Source organism: Mustelus asterias, chromosome 16 (genome assembly GCF_964213995.1).
Source record: "Mustelus asterias chromosome 16, sMusAst1.hap1.1, whole genome shotgun sequence".
Taxonomy (NCBI): domain Eukaryota; kingdom Metazoa; phylum Chordata; class Chondrichthyes; order Carcharhiniformes; family Triakidae; genus Mustelus; species Mustelus asterias.
The window spans coordinates 51,654,542-51,679,798 of record NC_135816.1 but is presented as its reverse complement, the minus strand read 5'-3'; the positions used below and the strand labels follow the sequence as shown (position 1 = coordinate 51,679,798).

The 25,257-nt window shown below is 43.9% G+C and overlaps 1 protein-coding gene across 3 annotated transcripts in view; it reads left to right on the top strand.

Moving 5' to 3' along the window:
* Positions 1-25,257, top strand: part of sh3pxd2b (SH3 and PX domains 2B) — a 273,651-nt gene that overhangs the window by 111,380 nt on the left and 137,014 nt on the right. For all 3 annotated transcript variants that reach the window (XM_078231114.1, XM_078231115.1, XM_078231116.1), the window contains one exon: positions 21,858-21,934. In XM_078231114.1, coding sequence (XP_078087240.1) covers positions 21,858-21,934 — 77 coding nt within the window. The remainder of the gene's footprint in view (positions 1-21,857; positions 21,935-25,257) is intronic.

The window sequence follows — 25,257 nt, the reverse complement described above, 5'->3', positions numbered from 1 at the left end:
TGCTGCAACAGACACTCCTGATTTCATCCTTGGTTTGCTGCACTCCAGTAGCTACTCATCTGCTTCCTGTCACGGTACTTCAATCCATGCCCCATTCTTTGAATTCTAAGTTGTGAAAGTTTGGTCCCTTGTTCTGACACTTCTCTTGTCCGTTGGGCTCATTACTACACTCCAGGAGTATAGATTGATCGTCCTCTTAGATTTTCCACATTTCTCTGTAGAAATGCAACTGGACTTTGGCTTAATGTAAGGGTTTTATTGATTGCGGTTTCCACATCTGGCAATTTATGTTTCATTCGTATGAAAGCCAAACCCAGTGAAAGCGAATCCCTTCGAATGTCTTAAAATAACACACAATAGGTTTAATTTAATTTTTGTGTACGTGTTTTCATTTTACCTTTCAAAGCAAAATGTAATAGAAGGTTTGAACAACGTAAACCCACAAATGGTCTTGAACAAATATTTGTATGTCAGCTAAACCCCTTGATCTGGATATGCTGTGAGCTGGTAGTTTTTATTTTAAAGCAGTTGGGTTTCTTGGCTCTGTGATTTGTTTTTAACTCCTAGCTAAGTAACATACATGAGTAAATCAAAGCATAGTTATGAAGGTAGTTAATGTCAAGTAGCTGTAGTGGCTAAAGGGTAGCACAGTGGTTAGCACTGCTGTCTCACACGGCAGGGACCCGGGTTTGATTCTGGTCATGGGTGACTGTGTGGAGTTTACACATTCTCTCCGTCTCTGTGTGAGTTTCCTCTGGGTGCTCCGGTTCCCCCCCACAGTCCATAGATGTGTGCGTCAGATTGATTGGCCATGCTCAATTGCCCCTTAGTGTTAGGGAGATTAGCGAGGTAAATATGTGGAGTTACGGGGATAGGACCTGAGTGGGATTGTTGTTGGTGCAGGCTCGATGGGCCAAATGGCCTCTTTCTGTACTGTAGGGATTCTATGATTCCCACCATTGAAAGTTGATTAGAGAAAGTAAAGGATGGATAGAAGACCAGAGCACGAGACTCCCAGGACATGGGCAGAAGGCTGGAGAAGGTTGCAGTAAAGTGGGCTGGGGTGTGGCCATGTTGGGATTCATAACGGAGAATGGAGATTTTGAGTTCAGCCCAGCGAGGATGGTCAGGCATGTGGTGGTAGGGCACAGGTCGCAGAGTTTGGACAACTTGTAATTTAAGGATGCAAGAGATTGCATGCTAGTGAGAAGTGAAATTGAAACTCCTGTGATGATTGCAAGGGTCTTGATAGGGTGTGCAGGTGAACATTGTCATTTTGTAAAGAAGAAGGAGAATGCCTGGGCAAACAGAACTGTTGGAATCAAGAAAATCGAGGGTGGGCTTTACTGGAAGAGATAAACTTGGAGAGGGGAAGTAGGGGAGGCTGGAGAAAAGCTGCCAAGTGACACGGCTTGGGGTTAGCATGAATGAGCGGTTGTGAGGTAACAAGCAGAGGAGAGCTGGAAGTTGTAGCTCAGGCATTTTATTGAGATGCCTGTGAGACAAAAGAACCCACAAGTGTCTTACATTTGCTCTGAGAGGCGAGGATGGTTGGAGAAAAGGCCCCTGTTTTGATGGGATGGTTTGCCTGAGAGAAAATGAGTTGTGGATCATTCTTGTGTTGTGGACGGGCCTGGAGTGGTATGAGAAATCAAACCTGTTATCTTTAGGTCCTCCACTTGCCGCATCAATTCTAGGAGGCATTGGGAGTATTAAAATTTTTTATTTCAGTCAGTAAAACTTAGATTATGACCAGAGTGGAACCACAAAAATTGTTCGTGTTCAAGCCAAATGTCCAGATTTATCCCAGTAACACAAGAGCTGCTGCAGCTGTGCTCTAACATTTTGCATTAATCCAAAAAAATCCACACAGAGTTGTCACTTCTCCTGCCTGTGGAAACCTTCCCAGACGATGTCATCATTTGGAATCCTGTTACTTGTTCAGAGAAGTTTAAACATAGAATTGCTGAACCAGACTGACCAGAGGATGTATGAAGCACCCTGCAATCTGCAACAGGCACATTTCCGCTAGTTTTTCTGAGTCTCTGTTAACAGCCAAGGTGACATTGATGAGATACTTGTCCTTGGGCAACACGGTGGCACAGTGGTTAGCTCTGCTGCCTCACAGCGCCAGGCGATCTGGGTTCGATTCCCGGTTGGGTCACTGTCTGTGCAAAGTCTGCACGTTCTCCCCATGTCTGCGTGGGTTTCTTCCAGGTGACCTGGTTTCTTCCCACAGTCCGAAAAATGTGCTGGTTAGGCGCATTGGCCATGCTAAATTCTTCCTCGGTGTACCTGAACAGGCGCCGGAGTGTGGTGACCAGGGGATTTTCACAGTAACTTCATTAGTGTTAATGTAAGCCTACTTGTGACACTAGTAAATAAACTTATAAAACATTGATGCAGTTGTCTTGGCTCCCACCTGCTTTTGTAGTACTAAATGAGTGAACCACAAAGAGGATCAGCTGCTGCAATGTGCAGCCAGTGGGGTGGACTTTAAAACTCTCGGCTGTGATAGGAAAACAATTAGCCCTCAAATTGAAACAGTAAATAAAGTTAGCCTGAAGGAAAGTTATCAAGAGAATTTAGTTGACTTCTGAAATGTTTGCATAATGAACTTCAGGGTAAATCCATGCATAAAACATTCACAAAGACAAGTGTTGACTCAATGCACAGCACGAGATGGGATTGCTGCTGGGCCTTGCTTAGGTATTACTGTCTGGTTACTCCCACCCCATGGGAGGAATTCTCCCACCTGGGACTTAGTCCACTGGAAGGAGGGGGGAGTGTTTCCTGCTGTAGAGGCCAACAGGAAGTCTGCCATATCTTCTGGCCCCAACCTTATTAGTTATGCATCCAGGTGTTTAGCATTGTATTTGGTGGCTGGGGAGGCTTGATTGCGCATTTCCTGCTGTCATATCTGGGTGCCATGCTTAAAAGAAGAGATAACAAATAGGTTAGACCAAGGAGAGCCAATGGATGTTATCTATCTTGACTTCCAAAAGGCCTTTGACAAGGTGCCTCACGGGAGACTGCTGAGTAAAATAAGGGCCCATGGTATTCGAGGCAAGGTACTAACATGGATTGACGATTGGCTGTCAGACAGAAGGCAGAGAGTTGGGATAAAAGGTTCTTTCTCAGAATGGCAACCGGTGACAAGTGGTGTCCCGCAGGGTTCAGTGTTGGGGCCACAGCTGTTCTCTTTATATATTAACGATCTAGACGACGGGACTGGGAGCATTCTGGCCAAGTTTGCCGATGATACAAAGATAGGTGGAGGGGCAGGTAGTATTGAGGAGGTGGGGAGGCTGCAGAAAGATTTAGACAGTTTAGGAGAGTGGTCCAAGAAGTGGCTGATGAAATTCAACGTGGGCAAGTGCGAGGTCGTGCACTTTGGAAAAAAGAATAGAGGCATGGACTATTTTCTAAACGGTGACAAAATTCATAATGCTAAAGTGCAAAGGGACTTGGGAGTCCTAGTCCAGGATTCTCTAAAGGTAAACTTGCAGGTTGAGTCCGTAATTAAGAAAGCAAATGTAATGTTGTCATTTATCTCAAGAGGCTTGGAATACAAAAGCAGGGATGTACTTCTGAGGCTTTATAAAGCACTGGTTAGGCCCCATTTGGAATACTGTGAGCAATTTTGGGCCCCACACCTCAGGAAGGACATACTGGCACTGGAGCGGGTCCAGCGGAGATTCACACGGATGATCCCAGGAATGGTAGGCCTGACATACGATGAACGTCTGAGGATCGTGGGATTATATTCATTGGAATTTAGGAGGTTGAGGGGAGATCTGATAGAGACTTACAAGATAATGAACGGCTTAGATAGGATGGACGTAGGGAAGTTGTTTCCATTAGCAGGGGAGACTAGGACGCGGGGGCACAGCCTTAGAATAAAAGGGAGTCACTTTAGAACAGAGATGAGGAGAAATTTCTTCAGCCAGAGAGTGGTAGGTCTGTGGAATTCATTGCCACAGAGGGCTGTGGAGGCCGAGACGTTGAGCGTCTTCAAGACAGAAATTGATAAATTCTTGATTTCTCGAGGAATTAAGGGCTATGGGGAGAGAGCGGGTAAATGGAGTTGAAATCAACCATGATTGAATGGTGGAGTGGACTCGATGGGCCGAATGGCCTTACTTCCGCTCCTATGTCTTATGGTCTTATGGTCTTATAAGGCACCCCAAATCACTGATCCAGTGTTGAAGAAAGAAGATGGACCCCCTGAAAAAGGAGATGGACCTCCAGGAACACTCTGAGGCTGGAAGATGGACCTTCACAGTGACACTGAAGCTGAAAGAGCCACCTGATAGATGCTCCCTCTCATACTGCCATTGTGTTCAAGGGTCCAGGGTCACCAATGGCCTCCATTCCGAACTCTGTAGGCAACCCCAGGCATTGTTCAGATAAGTCCTGACTTCTGCATACCAGCTTGTTCCAGAGGTGTTCTGAACTGGCATGTTTTCCCACTGGCATGGAAGATAATCGAACATTGGAGGGAAGATTCCAGCCGGGCATCATCTGCATCCCACAAGTAGATGAATATCAGCTTCATGCTGGCAACCAGCGGGTTTTCTGATCTGCCATAGTGGACACCTGCGGAAGATGCTGCAGGAACTTCACACTGATGTAAATCATATTTTTACGCCTCCCACCAAATTCTTCCCCTTCCCCATCGCCATTGAACCCACTGTCAGGACCATGGGAGAATTGCACCCCATGTCATAGAGTCATAAAGGTTTACAACATGGAAACAGGCCTTTTGGCCCAACTTGTCCATGCCGCCCTTGTTATTTTAACCACTAAGCTAGTCCCAGTTGCCTGCATTTGGCCCATATCCCTTTATACCCATCCTACCCATGTAACTGTCTAAATGTTTTTTAAAAGACAAAATTGTACCCGCCTCTACTACGACCTCTGGCAGCTCGTTCGTGAAACTCACCACCAACTGTGTGAAAAAATTGTCCTTCTGGACCCTCTTGTATCTCTCCCCCTCACCTTAAACTTATGCCCTCTAGTTTTAGACTCCCCTATCTTTGGGAAAAGATGTGACTATTTAACTGGTCTGTACCCCTCATTATTTTAGAGACCTCTATAAGATCACCCCTAAGCCTCCTACGCTCCAGGGAAAAGATTTTTACAGAAGGAGCTTTGTGTGATGTTCTTGACTATTTGCCTGTAAACCCATCAGCTCGGCAATCAAAACCCTTCGCTCATAAAGTTTGGTTCATATTTATTGCTTGTGCATCTTTGTGATGTGAAATTGGTTGGCAGCTTACCATCACCAACTGTGATTATTCTCCAGTTTCTGTACAAAACAGACATGCAGAAAGCCTCCCATGAAATGCCTGTAACATTGACGTTTTTTCTCCCCCATTTCGGAAATTTCCTCCTTCTCGGTGCCCAAGTACGTCATCACTGTTGCTTCATGGTTAATGATGAGACAGCTTTCTGGATTGGATTAATTGGGATGGAGTCTCCGAGGGCGGAATTCTCCCATTTTGAGACAAAGTGCGGTAGCAGACGGCTCTGGTGGTACCCCTGCTGGTCAGAATGGCAGGATCCTGCGCCAGATTTAGCACTTGGAATCTCATTAATTATGCAGAGGTGTGTTCCACTCCCGAGTCACCTGGCTGGCAGGCCGGCAGCTGATGTGTCTATCTGGCATTAGCTGGCAGGGTAGAAGGTCCCGATGCCATATTTAGGCACCAGTCCACCCCACTCGTACCACTCTCTCCAGCCCACCTGTCTTCACCAGACCGTGCAGGATGTCAGCAACCCAGAAGGAAAAGGCTAGCAGCTTCCAGAAGAAATCTTTTCTTCAACTCATTTGCCCTCAGCCCAAGCTCATCACCATTCCCCATGCACCTCCCCTTCCAGTAAATGACAAGATGTCCTCTTGACCCCCTTGTTTGTGAGCTTTCTATGCAGCCTTGTCAGGATCCAGCTACCTCCTTCTTCCCCTAGTCTTTCATTGATTGTCTTCTTCATCACATTACGCCCCCCCCACCCCTTTTGTCTTTGTCAGCTCCCCTTCATATTGCACTCCACCCCCAGTTAAACCTTGGACCTTTGTTGCGATAGCCGTATGCGTCCTGCAGCACAGTGCTGTCCAGATAGACACTGGTGTGTGGCACCGGGAGCGAGGACATCCCTGTACCCCCAATGCCTGATGTTGTACTGATTCAACTCGATGACACAGGAGGGTCCATGGGTCCAGTAGCAGTGTGCTGTCCATGAGGACCAACTCGCCGTGGAGTTGGAGGGTAGGTACAGGTCTGCCCAGCAGAGAGGTGAATAGTACATCAGAAATAGTGCAGCACTGTGGGAGAAAGGCTTTGTTTCCCTTTCCCCCAAATCTGTTGCGAACTGAGGATTACCTTATGCACGCCACTCAGTACAAATGGTATTCATACTCCTAGCCAGTGGGAAGACCGACCCGCCACTAACCATTGGAAGAATTGCTGTGATTTTACACCAACGGGTCTCCGAATTCTTTGTTTGGCTCCCGCTAGATTCTCTGCTCCCGTCAGCCGCCAAACCTGCTGCGAGCGGGACGAGGGAATTCCATCCCAAGAGTCCAGACCAACTTTGACTCCGTTCCCTTGATGATCCTTTAGAGAAAGCTGAAATGCGGGGATATTAGATCTCAGCTCCTGTGGCCAAGAGTCTGCCTCTGTGATATCGGACTAACAAGAAATTTATGGGCCGGAATTCTGCGGCTGGGATTCTCCGGTCCCGCAGCTGTGAATGGAGATTTGGCTGAGATCGGAGAATTCTGGCCATGCTTCCTTTTCAGAGCAGGAGACAGAAATGCAATTAGGCAATACCCCCTTGATATGATGATACAAAGTAAACATAAAGTCATATGGGCTGATGTCCTTTCGGTCCTAATTTTTGTATTGGTCTTGCCTTGGACTTGAAAATTTTTTCTTGCCTAATCATTTCCCAGCCACAAAATTGGCAAAAGGCTTATATTGGTCCCAGTGCTCTTTTGAATTAAATTTTTTCAAGAGAACCATAAAAGTGGTTTAGATTAAAAAATGTACTTTTTAATATATTGCCAGTGAAGTAATATATTACTGAAATTAAGCTCTTGATTAGGGATTTCTTTTTGCTGTAATTAAAACGATTCCAAAATCCTAGCTGGTGTGTTCCTGGATGAATATTAATTCCGCTCTGATTTTTGTAATTGTCAGAGTCGCTACATACTTGCATTAACATTCACTCTTGAGTATTAATTCAGCTGTACATTGGGGAATTAGGGAAGCGGGCAGAGTGGTGATGAGGAGGAACAGCAGATTTCTATTAACTGAATTAAATAGCTGTTTTCTGCTGCCAGAAAATCTGTAAGATATTCCAATGGTCTTTCCAGAGTAACACCCATTAAATCTCCGATAAGTAAAACTTTAGAAAAGTACTTTTTCTAATATTTTCTTCTCTTTAAACCAATTTCCCCCCCCCCTGAACAATTTCCAGATTGATCTCAGTCACTCAGAAGTATTCCCAGTAACAGCTGCACTCCACAATTCTGTATTGAGTCAAAAAACCCACACAAAAAGCCAGTGGCAAACCACCATATAACGCTTCTACCTGTGGAAATCTTCCCAGACAATGTCATCACTTGGAATTCTGTTACTTGTAGAGAGAAGTTTAAATATTGTGTTTATTAATGTCACAAGTAGGCTTGCATTAATACTGCAACTAAGTTACTGTGAAAATCCCCTAGTCGCCATACTTCGGCACCTGTTCAGGTACACTGAGGGAGAATTTAGCATGGCCAAAGCACCTAACCAGCACATCTTTCGGTCGTTATGAAACCAAGTTTGCTGGTCTAAAGCTCCACATTTGCTAAACCAGCCTCCCATCCATTGACTCTGTCTACACTTCCCACTGCCTCGGAAAAGCAGCTAGTATAATCAAGGACTCCATGCACCCCAGCCATACTCCCTTCAACTTTCTTCCATCGGGAAGAAGATACGAAGGTCTGCGATCACTTACCAACCAACTCAAGAACAGCTTCTTCCCTGGTGCCATCAGACTTTTGAATGGACCTACCACATATTAAGTTGATCTTGCTCTACACCCTAGTTGTGACTGTAACATTAGGTTATGCACTCTCTCCTTTCCTTCTTCCCTATGTACTCTATGAATGGTATGTTTTGTCTGTATAGCTCGTAAGAAACAATACTGTTCACTGGCTCCCAATACATGTGACAATAATAAATCAAATCAAAATCAGAGCATCCAGTGACTTCCCAAGTGGCCACATTTCTTCTGTGACCCGCGTTGGGGGTATTGTCGGGAGGCTGTTGGGCCACAGAAGACGTTCCAGCGCAGCCTTGCCCAATTGTGCTCTTCCAATCAGAACTTTTGAATAATGATCAAGAAGGTCAAAGATCATTATTAGTTGTTACCTTTCCTAGCCCTACAAATACAGAAGTCAATTGCAAGACTCCTCCTGTCACTTCAGCTGAGATTAACTCACTCATCACAGGCCAGGGGTTCAACTTTCCTATAAGGAAAGGAGACAGAAATACAATTAAGCTCCCTTTTGATATGATGGCCTCTAAAGTAAGTATAAACTTGTAAAAAGAACAGAAAATGCTGGAAAATCTCAGCAGGTCTGACAATATCTGTGGAGAGAGAACAGAGCTAATTTTTTTTTGTATTTTTATTCCAATTCAATCAAATCAAGTCCAATTCAGAGTCTGAACAAGTTGAGACGTTCCCGATTCAAGCTGACAAGACGGGGCTCTCGCCTCCTGTCTTGGGCTTGATCTACATGATCCAAGCTGACTGGAGTAGGAATAGCTCCTCCTCCAAGGCTTGATCTCATTTGCATCTTAGCCAAAAGGTCGAGATGCCGCTTTTAAAAATTGCTTCAAATGAAGCTAAAATGTAACCTAATGACTTCAACCAAGCACAGCATGTCGATACTACACTTGATCTTAGCCAAAAGAGAACAGAGCTAATGTTTCGAGTCTGGATGACCCCTTGTCAGAGCTGAAGACAATAGAAAATAGGATGAGATTTATATTGCTGTGGTGAGGAGTGGGGGTGGGGTGGTGGGGGGGGGAGCGGGGGTAGTAGGGGGCCAACAGTTGGTGGCGACGGGAGAGATTGACAAATATGTCATAGACAAAAGGAATATAAATGGTGGTGATCATGGCTAAGAGGGTGCTGATAGCGGCCATTAAGGGATCAGAATGTGTAAATGACAGAATAACAGTAAGCAGCGTGTCAAAGGACAACCTGAGACATGTATCAAGATGGAAAGTGCGATTTTTAAAATGTTGCAAAATTATTGGGGTTATTGTCGGGAGGCTGTTGGGCCACAGAAGGCGTTCCAGCGCAGCCTTGCCCAATTGTGCTCTTCCAATCAGAACTTTTAAACAGTTACCAGGAAGATCAAACAACATTATTAGTTGTAACCTTCCTAGCACTACAAATTCAGAAGTCAATTGCAAGACTCCTCCTGCAAAAATAAATAAATGAAGTGAAGTGAAATAAATTGATGGAAATGGAGTGAAGGTGGAGGAGAGAGAGTTCATGGTCTGAAGTTGTTAAGTCCGAAAGACGTGCTGGTTAGCTGCATTGGCCATGCTAAATTCTCCCTCAGTGTACCCAAACAGGTGTTGGAGTGTGGCGACTAGGAGATTTTCGCAGTAACTTCATTGCAGTGTTAATGTAAGCTAGCTTGTGACACTAATGAATCAACTTAAGTCCTTAACCTGTAAAATACGTAATCGGAAGCTCAGCTGCTTTTCCTCCAGTTTGCATTGTATGTGCCCCAGTTTATCCAATGTAGTTACTTCCTTGCTTTACCAACAGAGGCATTGAGGGTGATGAAGTCTTTGAAACTAAAAGAAAGGCAGTTGAGCAATCCAAAGAGTAGGAACTCTGCAATGGAAGTGAATGTCAGGCACTGCCTATAACTGGAGGACAGTCTCAGAGTTCTGTCTCACTGTGAGATGAATTTCTATCCCTATACTTTTATATTAATTTGAATTTTTTTAGATAAGTTATTATATGTGAGGGATATGTGCTATGCTGTAAAACAACTTGTCGAACATTTAGGGCGGAATTTTCCCGTTCCGTTTGCCACGGGAAATGTAGCGGGCGGGTCAAAGGTCCATTGACCTCGGGCGGGATTTTCAGGCCTTGGAGCGAGCGAGCCCTTATTGTTTTTCTCTCGATTTTTAGCACCATGTGAATTACATCTGATCTTCTTCTCCCTGTAATGGAATATGATATTTCTTTCACCCGTAGAACCATAATATTGGAATTGATTTTTGGTATGTTTAACTTCGGATGTTAATCCACTAAAGGGAGGTGATAAAAATGCTTGAATAACAAATGAACATCTGAGTGTGTTGAAATAGTTAAACACTCTGGAAACATATGAGGTTGTCGCCTCCTTAAATTTCACACTTCCACCCAAGAAGGTTGGTCCAAATTTCCATTTGTTTAGACATGCTGGGACCAAATATGATGTGTATCAAATTTGAATTTGAATTCATTTCAGTATTTGAATAGAAATTCCCAAAAGATCTCATTATTGTTATGAGAAATTTTTTGCCTGTGATGGAAGATTTTGACAGAGGTCCCAATGTCAGTTTCTTTTGGCTTGTGGATCGTGGGCTTGGGACTTACAGAAAATGATACAGTCCAAAAGAAGCAAGGAATCCTAGCCAAACAGGTCGTCCTGGCCTGAGAGTAAAGATGTTAAGAAGCAGTACGTGGATGGGAAAAGATTAAGATGGTGGGAGCATAAGTATTTAATTGATGTTCTACTATTTGGGAATGGGTAATTGAAATGGAAAAACATTGGGGGCGATCTTACCAAAGAAATTCACAGTGCCAAACGAGCGTGAAAATGGGAGGAATTTGTGCCGTTTTTGTGGGCAATTTAAAAATCGAATCTTATCTGACTGTCAAAGAAATGAGGCCAAACCGGTTTTACGCCAGCAGGAGGGAAGTGGGTGGGTCCTAGCTTGCCCGAAGGCTGGCTGATAGCAGCAGAGAGCGCAATTGTGCATCTGCAGATCTCTGTGCTCAGGCAATTGCGGCTGAAACCCCATACCCCCTCACAGCCGAAACCCTCCTTGACCTGACCGGCCAATTGCCAGTTGCAGAGTGCGCAGCGGTTTCTCCCCCCACCCCCGGATCGCTGTTGCATAGTGGCAGGGGTTCCCCCCCCCCCCCCCACTGTTCCCCTCCTCCCCCACTGATCGCTGTTACAGAGGCCCCTCGCAGGGCACCTCAATGACCACGGTTCCACCGGCGAGACCATCATGACACGTCCCCATTGCTGGGGACCATATGTGATCGTCACCAGAAAGAACCTACAACAGTGATGCCACAGACGCATGTGAGCCCGGACTACAGCGATATTTAACATCGCTTTTACATATTACAATCAGCCTCACACCCGTTTCGGCTAAGATTTCCCCCATTGTATTTCTCATGCCCAAAGTAGTAAATAAGCAAATGCGACAAGTGTAGTCTGACACTTTTCAGTATTATTTGCTCAACCTGGAAGCAGTGGTGTTGCTGCGATAAAAGTGTCTCACTTCATTTATACAAAGAGGTGCGACCCCAAATTTTCTGCAATAAACCTATGCAGGAATTATGCTCCAATTTATGCAACCAGGGGACTTGTAGCAAAAGTTTCCTGAGGAGTTTATTTATCTACATCGGGAATATAAAACCAAAAGGAGCATCAGTCACTGTTATCCATTTGTATTAAAACTTTAAATGTGAAGTACTTTATAAACCATTTTAAAAATGATGGGCGAAATCTTCTGGCTGTTCACAGCAGTACAATCTTTCGGTCCCACCGAAGGCACACTCCCGCCACAAGCTTCCCAGTGGTATGGGATGGATTCGGTGGGAAATCCCATTGACGGCAGCAGGAGCAGAAGGTTCCGCCATCAGCCAACCTCGTGTTGCCGAGAAACTCACTGTGGGCAGACCAGAGAATCTGACTCCGTCTTTTCCTTCGAAACGGAATGCTTACCATTGGCGGAATCTTCCCAAAGTTGCGCAAAGCGTTGGCCCTGGCGGGAAAATTGGCATGAAGCTCGCAGACTGCACAGGCGGCTTTTCTCACTGTATTGAACAACACTGGATGGTCCTTGCTTCCCTTTATAAAACGCACAGTCAGCTGGAGAGGTGGAATCTAATGACGTAGGCAAGGCCAGGAATCCAGATCTCTTCCCCTACCCCTCTCCTCCCCTCCCCAACCCACAGGCATTGGGGCTTGCTTCTCCTCCCACCGTCACAAGCATCGGGCATCCGCCTCCCTCCCCCCCCCCCCCCCCCCACTCACCCACCACACAATTATTGGTGCCCCCCCACTCCCAGTGGGGTTGGCTGTGCCAGGGCACTGTCTGGCCATGTTCCTCAGCACCCAGGGGCCATACATATCTCCATCATTCATTTTTGAAAACCAGTAGTAATTTGTACAGACATGACATCATAACGACTAGGTGGGAAGGTTAATTGGGGACTGATGTTACAATGTCAAGGCCGGTAAGTAGAAAATACATTGACGTTTATGGAAATTAGGCTCACGCCCTTTTTGGGTGTGGACCTGATCACGTCGGGGCAGGTGGGTGGTGGGGAAGAACTCAAACTGAGATCTCACACGCGCAAGTCCTGTTTTTGGCCGCTCACGAGATTTAGCAGCCATTACGGGATTTGTGCCCACGATCGACAGGTCACTAAATCAAACCTCTGTGTCTGCATTGCTGTTCAGTGGACATTTCTTTGTAAAATTAGGAAAATTGAAAGTTCGAAATTGACTTCACAGCTGTAGTGCTGTATCATTTAGTGGCCCAGTCAACACTTTATAACGGCAAGGAACAGGAATCACAGTTAAATCTGGGCTTAAACCCAGTTGCCCCATTGAGATTCCTGACATTTGCCATTGAGCCGTCTGGGAAGTCACATACTTCTGGTTTAGACTCTAATTTCTAAATGTAACAGATATAGCAGTGGATCCACTGCTGCATGCACTACTGAAGATTAATTTGTATGCTTTCACCAGAATGTCAGATTTGACAGCACCTGTCCGTCATTGGTTGTGGCCCAATTGCGGCCCCCACAAACATTCATGGGCCAGCCCCCCTGCCCCCGCTCTCCCGCCACATCGATCGTTGGCCTCCCTTCTGCCCTGACCGGATCCCAATGCAGAGCGCGAGTGGGACCCCCCACCCCCATTGATCTCCCCCAGGCCCTGCCCCCATCAAGCCCCACCCTAAGCCCTGCCCCCAGTAGGCCACACTCCCTTGGCACTGCCCCATGTCCTGTGGGCAATGCCGAGGGCACAGGCTGGCACTGCCAGGGTGCCCATGCCCAGAGGGCACCATCACCCTGCCGCCTGACCCCCTGGGGGGGCCCTGGTTGCCTTCTCCCCCTTCACTCCTTCGGGGGAGTGATTCCCATTCCTTGTCCTGTTAGTTCCCCTAAAAGCTACTGTAAACCTCACCGGAGTGAATTTGTACTGGCGGGGTGGGAGATGCTATCGGGCCCGGAGAATTCAGTCCCAGGCCCGATAATGACATTTGAATAACATCAAAAATAGATTAAAATACTTACCTGGTCTTCCCACCGGTTTCCTGTGTGGTCCTGAACGCGCTGGATTTCCAGTGGTGGGAGACACGCATGCATCGGGAACGCATGCACAAATCCTGCGAACCTGCGCACGCGCACATCTCCTGACCCGACCCGCCAAAAAATTAGCGGGTTGGAATGAGAGAATCGCCCCCCCCCCCCGCATCTGCAAAGAGTTAACGTTTTTACAGAACCGTACGTTTCGCTTTCTGTGGAGAATGTCTGAATTGTGACAAGAGGTTTCTAGAATTGTCTTGATGGCTTTGGTCTTTGGAGTACTGGGAATTTGAATAAAAATATCCCAGTATGACAACCCAGCATGACAACCAGCAGGATGGTTTTCCATTAATTTAACAAGAGTGCTCAGTTATGTGATCAATTTAATTTGAGCTCCCAAATAAAAATGGGTGACCCCAGCATGTTGTGATGATTTAAACCCCTTTTAGGGCTAGAGTAGCAGTTCTGCCTAAAGAATGAAAGACCAGAATATAACATAGTATTTTTGGATTGCATTGTGAAGTTAAAAGATCCCCAGCTTCAGTTTTGCATATGTAATACATAATGGTAAAAGCCATATTCATATTTTAAAAGTAGCAGAAGACATGCAATTTGTGGCTAATTGTGAACAGTGTGGCGACTGGGGGATTTTCACAGTAACTTCATTGAGGTGTTAATGTAAGCCTACTTGTGACTAATAAATAAACTTTACTTCATTTTTACTTTACTTTAAGTGTTTTTTTCAATTCTGTTGGGTAGGAGCATTTACATGCGGGGCTAACCAATGGATGACTTGTTTGCTTTTAGAGGAAGGTTGCTGTTCACTGGAATGCTGAGAAGCACCAGGGGGAAGCTGAGGAAATCAGAAATGTGTTTTGTGACACAGGAAAAGGAAATCCGTCAGGATTTTCTATTGAATGGAACGCTACCTTGTGTGGTCTTTGGCCTTATTATGACATAGCACATTAGCATCTCGAACTCAGATTGTTTAGAATTTTATCATGGCAACAGGATGCCTGGTTTCTATAAAGTGTCTCTCAGAATCAATCGCTGCCTCCAGTGTGAGGTTCTCTTGGTTCTTAATCACTTGGAAGACTTGGCAACATGAAAGGATGTAGGATGTGAATCAGATTTTACAGATAATGCATATCTCGTCTATTCGAACGTCTACATATCCGTAACTAGGAATGGCTATTCAGTTGATTTTTTTTTTACACTTGGCAAGGCCATGACAAAACTTGTCATGACCTGGAGTCTTGAGGGTGATACTTTCTTAAGTGCACATTTATCTTGGTAATTATTCTGATTGGGTTTCTATAATGTCAAACTACGCTGTAAATTCCCTGGAAGGATTTCTTTTGAGGCACCAGGACTATTTTGGAGAAGCAGTTTCATTTGTTTCATCTGTTGGATAAGGAACAGTGAGCAACTGGTATTGGACCGAAGATCATTGTTGGAGATGAAGCCATGTGCCTTAGTGGAATACAAAATTTGCTGCTTGCTTTGCAATATTTTTTCTAGCTGCTTTTACTACAAATGTGACAAAGTCCTAGAGAACTGAGGTGGTGCTTCTAACCAGCCCACTTCGATACTTGCCTACCCCCATGGCCACAAAGGACCCGATTCCGTCTTGCACTTGCCTGCCTGGAGTGAAAACCGTGCAATGTGGAACGCTTTAAACTGAGACAGGTCAGCACAGTCGGGAAATTTCCTGACTCAAGCTAGCTGTCTCGGTAGTGAAAATCCGGCCCTTACACCTGAGCAACTGATCCCACTGAACCTGAGGAAGTGTCTAATGCTGACCTGAATTTTTAAGAGTGAGTTGATATTGATTGGCCCTTAATGACTCTGTGGGGAGGAATGCCATCCATCCATCTTACTTCATTGTTTTGGACTATTTTAGTCTTTTAGGAGTTCCACTTCATTTATCTTCAAGATGTTGGGCGCTATCTTACCTGTCGTTCATGCCACGCTCCCGCTGCAGCGAAGTTGGTGGCCAGCCAAATCTGTTCACTGTGGCGGGATAGAAAAATCCCACCAGCGTGAACGGTGGTCAGATTCTGGCTGTTGACTTACTTGGCATAACACTCTTTAGCACCTTTTTTTGAGTGCGGCGGGGAGGCACAGTGGTTAGTACTGATGCTTCACAGAGCCAGGGACCCAGGTTCGATTCCTGGCTTGGGTCACTGATTGTGTGGAGATTGCCAAGTTCTCCCTGGTTTCCTCTGGGTGTTCTGGTCTCCTCCCACAGCCTAAAAGATGTGCTGGTTAGGTGCATTGGCCATGCTAAATTCTCCCTCTGTGTACCGGAGTGTGGCAACGAGTGGATTTTCATGGTAACTTCATTGCAGTGTTAATGTAAGCCTACTTGTGACACTAATAAATAAAACTTTAAAACTTAAAAAAAGACTTTAAAGTTAAAGTAAAAGTTTATTTATTAGTCACAAGTAGGCTTACATTAACACTGCAATGAAATTGCTGTTTAAATATCCTAGTCGCCACACTCCAGCGCCTGTTCAGATACACTGAGGGAGAATTTAGCATGGTCAATGTGTCTAACCAGCATGTCTTTGGACTGTGGGAGGAAACCAGAGCACCCGGAGGAAACCCACGCAGATACGAGGAGAATGTGCAAACACCACAGACAGTGACCTAAGCCGGGAATCGAACCTGCGTCCATGGTGCTGTGAGGCAGCAGTGATAACCACTATGCATTGTGCCCCCCCAAGAGCATCATGTCTTCACCAAACACCCAGGAGCTAGCTCTTATTTTCTGTCCTGTCCGTATCCTATAGTGTTCTCACTTCACAGACTGAAATAATTTTTCCTGTAATATTTTGTGGCTGCCCCAACCATCCATTTAATAAGTTTCTGCGTGTTCTTATATTCACCCCAGAGAATGCCTTTGTCCTTCAAGAGGATTTGTGGAGATCATTCTTCCTCTTCACTTCACATTATTCTGTTAATTTATTTGGGGTAATTTGTTAATTTATGATATTCCTGTCAGCCAAGACCATGTAATTTATACATTAAAGCTGCAAGTGTCATAATTGTTGTAATATATGAAATAGTCCCTGAATCTATGCTGTACGTATTGCAGTATACCTCAAATTAATCCTCAGTTCTGTTGCAAAGTGTTTTCCTTATGCTTGAAACAAAGTAGAGGTTGTTTTAAGTAGGTCAGCTTCATCATCTCTGACTTACGCGTGGTGGCAAAAGTATTTATTTATTGGCAACAACTATAGCTCACTCTAACTTTTAATCTCCACAAAGTAGAAATGTGTTTCTGCCTGCCAGCTCTTGTTGGTTTCATGATATAAACTAGGGACACCACACTAAACAAGAGCTTAATAGCAGATTAATTCCCAGATTTCTGGTTTTACTTAGCTGCATGCCAGACAGAGCCTAGAGAGTCATCTCACTGATGCATGTTTTTCATAAATCTCATCTGAAGTTTAAAATTTGTTGTCAGCAATGAATGCATTTGCAAACATTGGAACATGTTTTTAATTTGCTTTATTTGTTGGAATGAATGTCACTGCTGTACCCTTTTATTGTAGTTTTTTTCGAGATCACGGGAACAGAAATCCTTCAGCAAAATAATCAAGGACAAGCTTGCCTTAGCCAGTGGCAGCGCCACCTTGATCAAAGTGCATCAAATGGATCTTGAGTTTTTGCCAGTTCTTACTTTTAACCACTCACATCACTGAGTAATTCCTCAATTCAATTCCACAAATTTGTACCCCTGCTTTAATCTGGAAGCAAAAGTACTTTTTAAAAATTGTTGTTGTTGTAAATGAACATGTTAAACTGTGTGCACTCAACTTTACTCTTTCAATGGCAAGCAGCGTTACTTGAGTTTTGAAGTGTGGGACACAGACACCATAGCTTGTGGAAAATATGTCTGCAAATGGCACCAGTTGGCTTATTCGTAAGTGCTGCCAATGCAAATGAGTCATATTAGCTCTGACAAAAATGGCTGATTTCCATACACTTCTCATCCCTGAGTTATTTTATTAAAACTGTAACTATGCACTATTTATATAAAAAAAAAGAAAATTTAAATTAAATATTTTTGAGATTATGTGAGGTTCTGTGTTTGGAGTGGTTGCTACGATAATGGTATGTATTACATGCTTTGTTTTGCCAATTCTGTCCTACTTCTCTCATGAGAGTGCTGACCATTGCTTGAGTACAGTTCCATACTAATCAGCCTCAAGTACCTCAATAAGTGGCAATCTGGAAATGAACCCAGTCCTCATGAATGCTGGTAGGCAATTGAGTAGTGGAGGACAACTGATCTGAGCCCAGTCCTGCTCCTGCCCTACATCTTCTAGTGTCCTTTCCAGCAGGAGCCCCTAAAAGTGCAACAGAGGACAGGTCTTGGGTATTGTTTTACTCTTCCTTACCCTGGAGATGCAGACACCTGCAAGTGTTGACCGAGAAGCTGTTGGAAGTTGGTTATTATTCTCTCTCCCTATAGTCTCTCATTGCCTGAAGGCCATTGGCCAAAATGTCCATAGTGGATGCACTGATTTTGATTTTGGAGGTCTGTTTGTTCGGGGAAAGCAGCTGGAGCTGATTGTCATTTGCTATGGATATTGTTTCAGTGTGTTAAATCCTCCTTGGATCTTGGCAGAGTGGATGTCGTTGGATTCAATTGTAATCCCTACCATCTGTGTCAGATCCTCTGAGGCGGCCTTCTTTACTCATGCCAAGTGTGATCTCCTTTGTTAGATTTTCCTGGATTTTTGAATGAGAGAGAAAGAATGAATGATGGTGTGGCCAAGGATGAGTTTGGTTCGGCAGAGGGTGGGCAAATGTCCCTTACTCCTCTTGCCCTTCAGTGGTACCCTGCTTTGCTGAGGTGGAGAACGTAACTGTTCCCCATTGATTTTAAAGTTACTTCATCGTGTTGCTTGCTGGTTGGTCTGTGCTCCCAAATGATTATAGAGGAAAGTGCAAATGGTTCAGACATTTGGATGTGGCCTAGGTCTCGCAAGAAAAAAAGAACATAACCCTTGGCTTTTACAGAACAAAGTGATTTACATACCATTCTCTGAGCAGTGGCAATTATATTGTAAATATTAACCCCAGATGATCATCACATACTACACAAGTGTTCACTTCTTCTCTGTTTCCCATGCCCAGCCACCTTTATGGTCTTTCTGATTGAAATGGGCAACTTAGTGTTAAAGTGTGGATGGTTTTGGGAAATGGAATCAAGGGATATGGGATAGGACAGGAAAGTTGAATTGAGGCAAAAGCTCAGCTACAGTCCTATTGTACGGAGGAGCAGGCTCAAGAGCCCAAAAGGCCTAATCCAGGATTCAGGTTGCAAAAATTACAATCAACAAGCCAGAACATTTTTATTGCATCACTGATTTAAATTTAAACTCCAATTCCAGATGTGGAAGTAAATGTTTCATCCCAGTTTAATTTTCAGCCAACAGGGCACTCTTGTCCCAGTACCAAAAGCAACAGATTGAAATACTTAATTTTCACAATTTCTTCAGTTTAAAGGATTTATAATTTCAATTTCCTGCTAATTATAAACCGTTGATGCTATTTCATCTTGCTACCCCTCCTTTCGCTATCCTTCAGTGCAACAATTTGTCATATATTGTTCCTTTAAAAAATAATATTTTGCATCTGAAGATATAACCATGAGGTTACACTGACTGTTGTCAGCATTTTTATTTTGCAATCCAGTTAGCAAATTTTACTATTTTCAAATCAGATGCCTGAAAATAACAACTCCATCTCATGTGACCGTGGTAATTTCTTGGCTTGAAGAATTGCACCAGCAAGAATTAGGAAAGAAAAAAGCAGCAAGCTTAATGTGGGATTCCGAATTCTCACCACGCAAATTGAATATTTTTAAGGCAGAGATGGATCGATTCTTGGTAAGCAAGGGGGTGATAGGTTATCGGAGGTAGGCAGGATGCAGATTTCAGGTTAGTATCAGACCAGACCGGATCTTATCAAATGGTGAAACAGACTCGAGGGGCTGAATGGCCTACTTCTGATCCTTGCTTGTATGTTTGTAAGCGATGTAGAAACACTTATTTTACCTAGAGGGTCGTTGGAGTCTGGAACGAACTTATTGAGAGGGAGGCAAGTTCAATCGAGGTATTCAAAAGGGAATTGCATCGCTATCTAAAAAGAAAGAATGCGCTAAGTACCAGGGATAAAGCTGGGGAGTGGGACTGGGTAGAATACTCTTTCAGAGAGTAGACTCGATGGACTGAATGGCTGCCTCCTGCATTGTAAAAATTCTGAAATTTATCTTGTAGCTGGCAGGAGTGGGATGCTATGGGCTAATGGGCAACAATGCCCATTAGCGGCACGGTAGCACAGTGGTTAGCACTGCTGCTTCACAGCTCCAGGGTCCCGGGTTCGATTCCCGGCTCGGGTCACTGTCTGTGTGGAGTTTGCACATTCTCCTCGTGTCTGCGTGGGTTTCCTCCGGGTGCTCCGGTTTCCTCCCACAGTCCAAAGATGTGCGGGTTAGGTTGATTGGCCAGGTTAAAAAAAAAATTGCCCCTTAGAGTCCTGGGATGCGTAGGTTAGAGGGATTAGCGGGTAAAATATGTGGGAGTAGGGCCTGGGTGGGATTGTGGTCGGTGCAGACTCGATGGGCCGAATGGCCTCCTTCTGCACTGTAGGGTTTCTATGATTTCTATGATTCTATGAATGCCACTGAAACAGCATTGAATACAGTTAAAAGAGGCATAGTTTGAATTAAAAAGGGAATAGAAAATATTGTCTGGTGGGAGACATCGGGAAACAACCGATTTTTCAGGAAACTGAATAGGTACCAACCTAGTGAAGCTCAGCTGACATCATGCATACACCAGAAGATGCTGATTATAGACAGAGATAAGCAGGCCCATTTCCAGCAGAGCAGAGTCAATCTCTATCCTCAACCATGAGTGCAACAGCTAGGGCTGAAGTGATGGCAAGCATCTTCAGCCAAGCATGCTGAGTGAATCCTCCTCAACTTGTTCCCATAGACCCCCAAGATCAGAAACCAATTGTCCAGACAGTTCAATTCACATTAACAAATATCTAAATGCACTGGACAGAGTAAAGGGTGTGGAGGCAGACAATATTCCAGTTGTAATGCTGCGGACCTTTCCACATGAGCTAGTCACACCCGTTGTTAAGCTATTGCAGTGTTACTACTACTCTGGTAACTACCCGACAATAATGACAACTGCTTAAGCGTATTTTACTGAGAAAATATAGGAAGGTCTAATCTTGCCAATTATGATATCAGATTCCTCCCAATCATTAGTGATTGATTAAATCATCATTTGTGCCATCAAGTGGCATCTGCAAACTAATAAACTGTTCGCCAATGCCTAATTTGGATTCTATCCGAATTACTCAGCACCAGACCTCATCACAATGTTGACCTGAAGATGGATACAAGAGCTGAATCCCAAAGAAGAGAAATGAGTAGCTGTCCTTGATATCCATGACCTGAAGGCTTGGGCAGTCTTGATGGGGGAAGGTCGCTCTTCAAGCAAGAGTTTTGTTTGGATTAATTATATGCTGCACATTGATGCGAGACAGAGTTATCCCTTTAAAGAACCATCCTGACTGGATGCGCAAATGAAACTGGCCTAATTCATCTCCTGCAACATTATCTTTCGGATGCCCTATTATATTCTGCACAATAACAAAGTGCAAAAGACACAGAAGAATACTTGAATCAACTGCATAAAAGTATTTGAATATTTTGTGTACAATGTCATTCCTTTTCCAGTGACCCCCCCGCCCCCCCACTGGTGTTTTGCATTAGATGTGTACCACCTTGTCTACCACACCTAAGTTTCTAATTGATTCCCTTATGGAAGGGGTAAGTGGCTCAATGAAAAGCAGTATTTTTATTGCTGCTTTGAAATCTAGGTTATTTGAGCACATTTACCAGATACCAATTAAACAATCAGAATATTCCGTTCAGAACTTTCCATTCGCAGCAATAAAATTACTTGTGGCAAATATTTTCTCGAGTGAATGGAAAAAGAATTCCATATAATTTACACAGATACCGACGTCCAAGTGTTCCCAATGAACCTCCCGAAAGAATTGAACATTTGACTCCTTCCCAGATGAACAAAGTGAATGGAAAGGGAAGGCACTGTTCGTTCATGACTTAGAGGGTATGAGGAAGGTCATTTGTCTGTGTCACTTGCTGAAAAGATGCTATGTGTTTTTTTTCTTTGCAGGTAAAATCCTCTTCAGACGAAGTCACATCAGGGATGTTGCAGTCAAGCGGCTGAAACCAATCGATGAATACTGCAGGGTAAGTTCACGAAGGGAGAACTGATGGATCTTTAGCTCATTTCTGGCTTGTGACCTTCGAGGACTCTGACTGAGACAAATGTTTCCTTATGTAGTTCGTCGGCAGTTAACGCATAGGAGGCGGCAGACAGGAAAGTGTTACAGTAGGTTACTGTCCAAAATCACGGAAGTGCTAAGTCCCAGTGCCAAAAATATACCAACAATTGCACTTCTGTAGTCAGATATTTCCATCGAATACTCTGCTAGTTTCCTAAATAGCAAAGGACCTTTAGTTCCTATTACTGGATATTAAAATTTTCAGCAGAGAAAGATAAAATTATCTTCTAACATTACATGATCGATCTTTACATCATGGAATTTACTCCACTAACTTAGGGTGAAGGTGTTTCTTTCTAGGATTAAAATAACAGTACAACTTTGAGCACCAATACATGTCGCTCTATATGGTGAGGCAGCAGTCAAGGGATTTCTTTTGTGAGAATAGCGATGATGGATTGGACAGTGTAGTTTTAGTTTGCTATTAATAGCCAACAAATAATACATGCACTCTAGCAAGATCGTTAATTTACTATTAAGGAATGCTGAAGCAACAAATAACATTATCTGTTACTTTTACCATTGTGAACTATCCCTCCTCATACTTGTTGACCTGTTTGCAATCTTTAACATGATTGATCAAACTGTCCACATTTGATGCTCCCCACTGTTGTCCGACTGGTTGGTCTGCCCTCTCCTGCTTGCTATCTTATCTGCCCAGTCATGGCAATCACCTGCAGTGACCTCTCTTGATTACCTCTGGACCAGTAACTCTCCTGCCCCTACCATGTTGCCCATCAATGCATCATCTGAAAACACAACATCAGGTTCGACATATATGCTGTTAGTTCTGTCACACCACCAAGCCTTCCAACCCTTCCAACCCTTCCACTCCCTCAAAATTGTCTGACATCCAGGATTGGATGAGCAGAAATTTCCAATAACTAATTGTTGGGTGTTGGGAAGACTGAAGGCATTGTCTTCAGTCCCAGCCACAGGCTCCATCCCTCTCTCTGACAACTGCTTAAACCAGACTGTTTGCACACTTTGGTGTCCTATTTGACCCTGGGGTGAGCTTCTAAACAAGCACTTCCTCCTTCACCAAGACTTCATAACATTACAGGTCTCTGAGCCACCTTCGTCTCTTGTGCAAACGCTACTACAAACCCACTTTCACTGGTCAATATCCGCTTTGGGATTCCTCCTGTTCTGTGCACGGCAAGATTGGCTTTATTGGTGATGTCAGTAATAAAACCAAGCTATTTCTGCTCACTGTGCAAAATAGGACAGATGAAATAATGGCTACTCCAGTCAGATTATCGCTCACTCTGTAGTGTGTGTACTCATAAATGGGCTGAAGTTCCGAGTCTACCTCAGATTACTCTGAAAGCATAAAGCATCACAGAAATTTGAGTAACAGGTGAAGCTAGTCATTGCATGATGCTTCTATGCCATGACAACTCAAATGTCTGCCACAAACAGGATGCTGCCGTCAAGCCAAAAAGCAGTTCAGCCTACCATACAAACGAGCAATGTGGTATATGAATTTCAGTGCGAGTTCTTTTCTGCAGGCAAAAAGAATATGTCCAGACATTACACCTCTTGTGAATTAACAAAGTGTATTAGCTTTAGTTTCCTGGATGATTTTTCATGGCAAGCTTCAACCAATCAGAGCTGACTTGCCAACCAATCACCACTCCCATTCTCAGGCAGAATAATTTTTTCTCTTTGAAATTTGGCATTCTTACATCTGTCCTAATAAGTGCAAGATGAAAAGCTTCAACAACATCTCCCTTTTTTTCACCTCTGAGGTATCTGTGGACCTCCAACTCTGGTTTTTTGCACATATCTGATTGTAATTGTTCCGCCATTGGCTGTCTGGGTTCTAAGTTCTGGAGTTCCACCCCCGTCCCCCAAACCCCTCTGCTTCTCTACCTCTCTGTCCTTTAAAATGCTTCTTAAAATCTAGTGCCTAAGCCAAGTTTTTTGTCAGCTTTTTTAATAGCTCCTTCTGCGGTTCAGTGTCAGCATTTTTTAATGCTCCTGTGACACATCTTGAAATGTTTACTACAATAAAGTTATTATGTTAATACAAGTTGTTGTAAATGTAAACTACAACATCTTGCATTTAGATAATGTCTTTAGTCGAATCCAAGGGATTCTGCGACAGCTTAAAGCAGCTGACTACCGGCTGAGCAGATAGAAGTGATGGGTCTCTTGCGTATACTAGCAAATCCCTCCATGACCCTGCCCCTCCCCCTCTGTGTAATCTCCCTCCAGCTCCAAAACCTACAATCTGTGCTCCTCTAATTCAGGCGTCATGAGCTTCTCCCATTATAGTAATTACACCATTGGTTGCCAAGCCTTCAGTTAACTAGATCCCAAACTTGGGAACTATCTCCCTCCACCCAGCCCCATTTTCTTTCTATAAGACACCCCTTAAAACCTATCTCTTTGACTAAGTCATCTGACCTAATATCGCTTTATGTGATCTTGTTGTTATACTTCGTTTTATAATGCTCCTTTGAAGTGATTTGGGACATTTCATTACAGTAAGTATAGGTTGTTGACAGAGAGAAGTTCAATAATTGTCCTGCGACTGACCTGATTCACTTGAGTGAACACTTTGAACTTCTAAATTCCCTGCAGTAGCCCTATTTTGAGAGGGTGCCTGTAGAATGCTTGTGTGACTTGCATCTGATGTTGTTAAGGCAGTGATATATGATGTCACTCTCTGGATACCATTTAATTAGAAGATACCCACCCATATTTGGGCAGGTACTTGTGGTTGCCAGCATTACTTCTCGCTGAAAATTGTACATGCAAAAAATAACTGGATTGCTTCACTCCATGGTCCACCCCAGTACTGCTGGAAAAGCAACACAGAGGCAAAAGAAAATCCAGCTGAGATATTGGAAGGAAACAGCTTAAATGAAAAAGTGTTTTTCAAATTTTTGTTTATTTATGAACAGACAGTATGGTAAAGCCAAATTATATTGGAGCACATGTTGCATCACTTGCACAATCCATAATCAGGATGAAAATATTATAAAGCCTTGGCTTCTCTTCATTGGCACATCAAAAGTGGAAATGTTTGGGAAATATATTTTTGTAACTTAATATCCCTTTAATTTGCGAATATCTAATGATAAACATTCAGTTTATGTGACTGCTTGTTAACCCGCTGTTCCCTGCACTGGTCGGGGTAAAGTTCCACCGTGCCACTGCTGAGCAGCAGAATGTTTGTCTCTTAATCTCCAGCATGTTTGCGAACATGTATTCTCATTT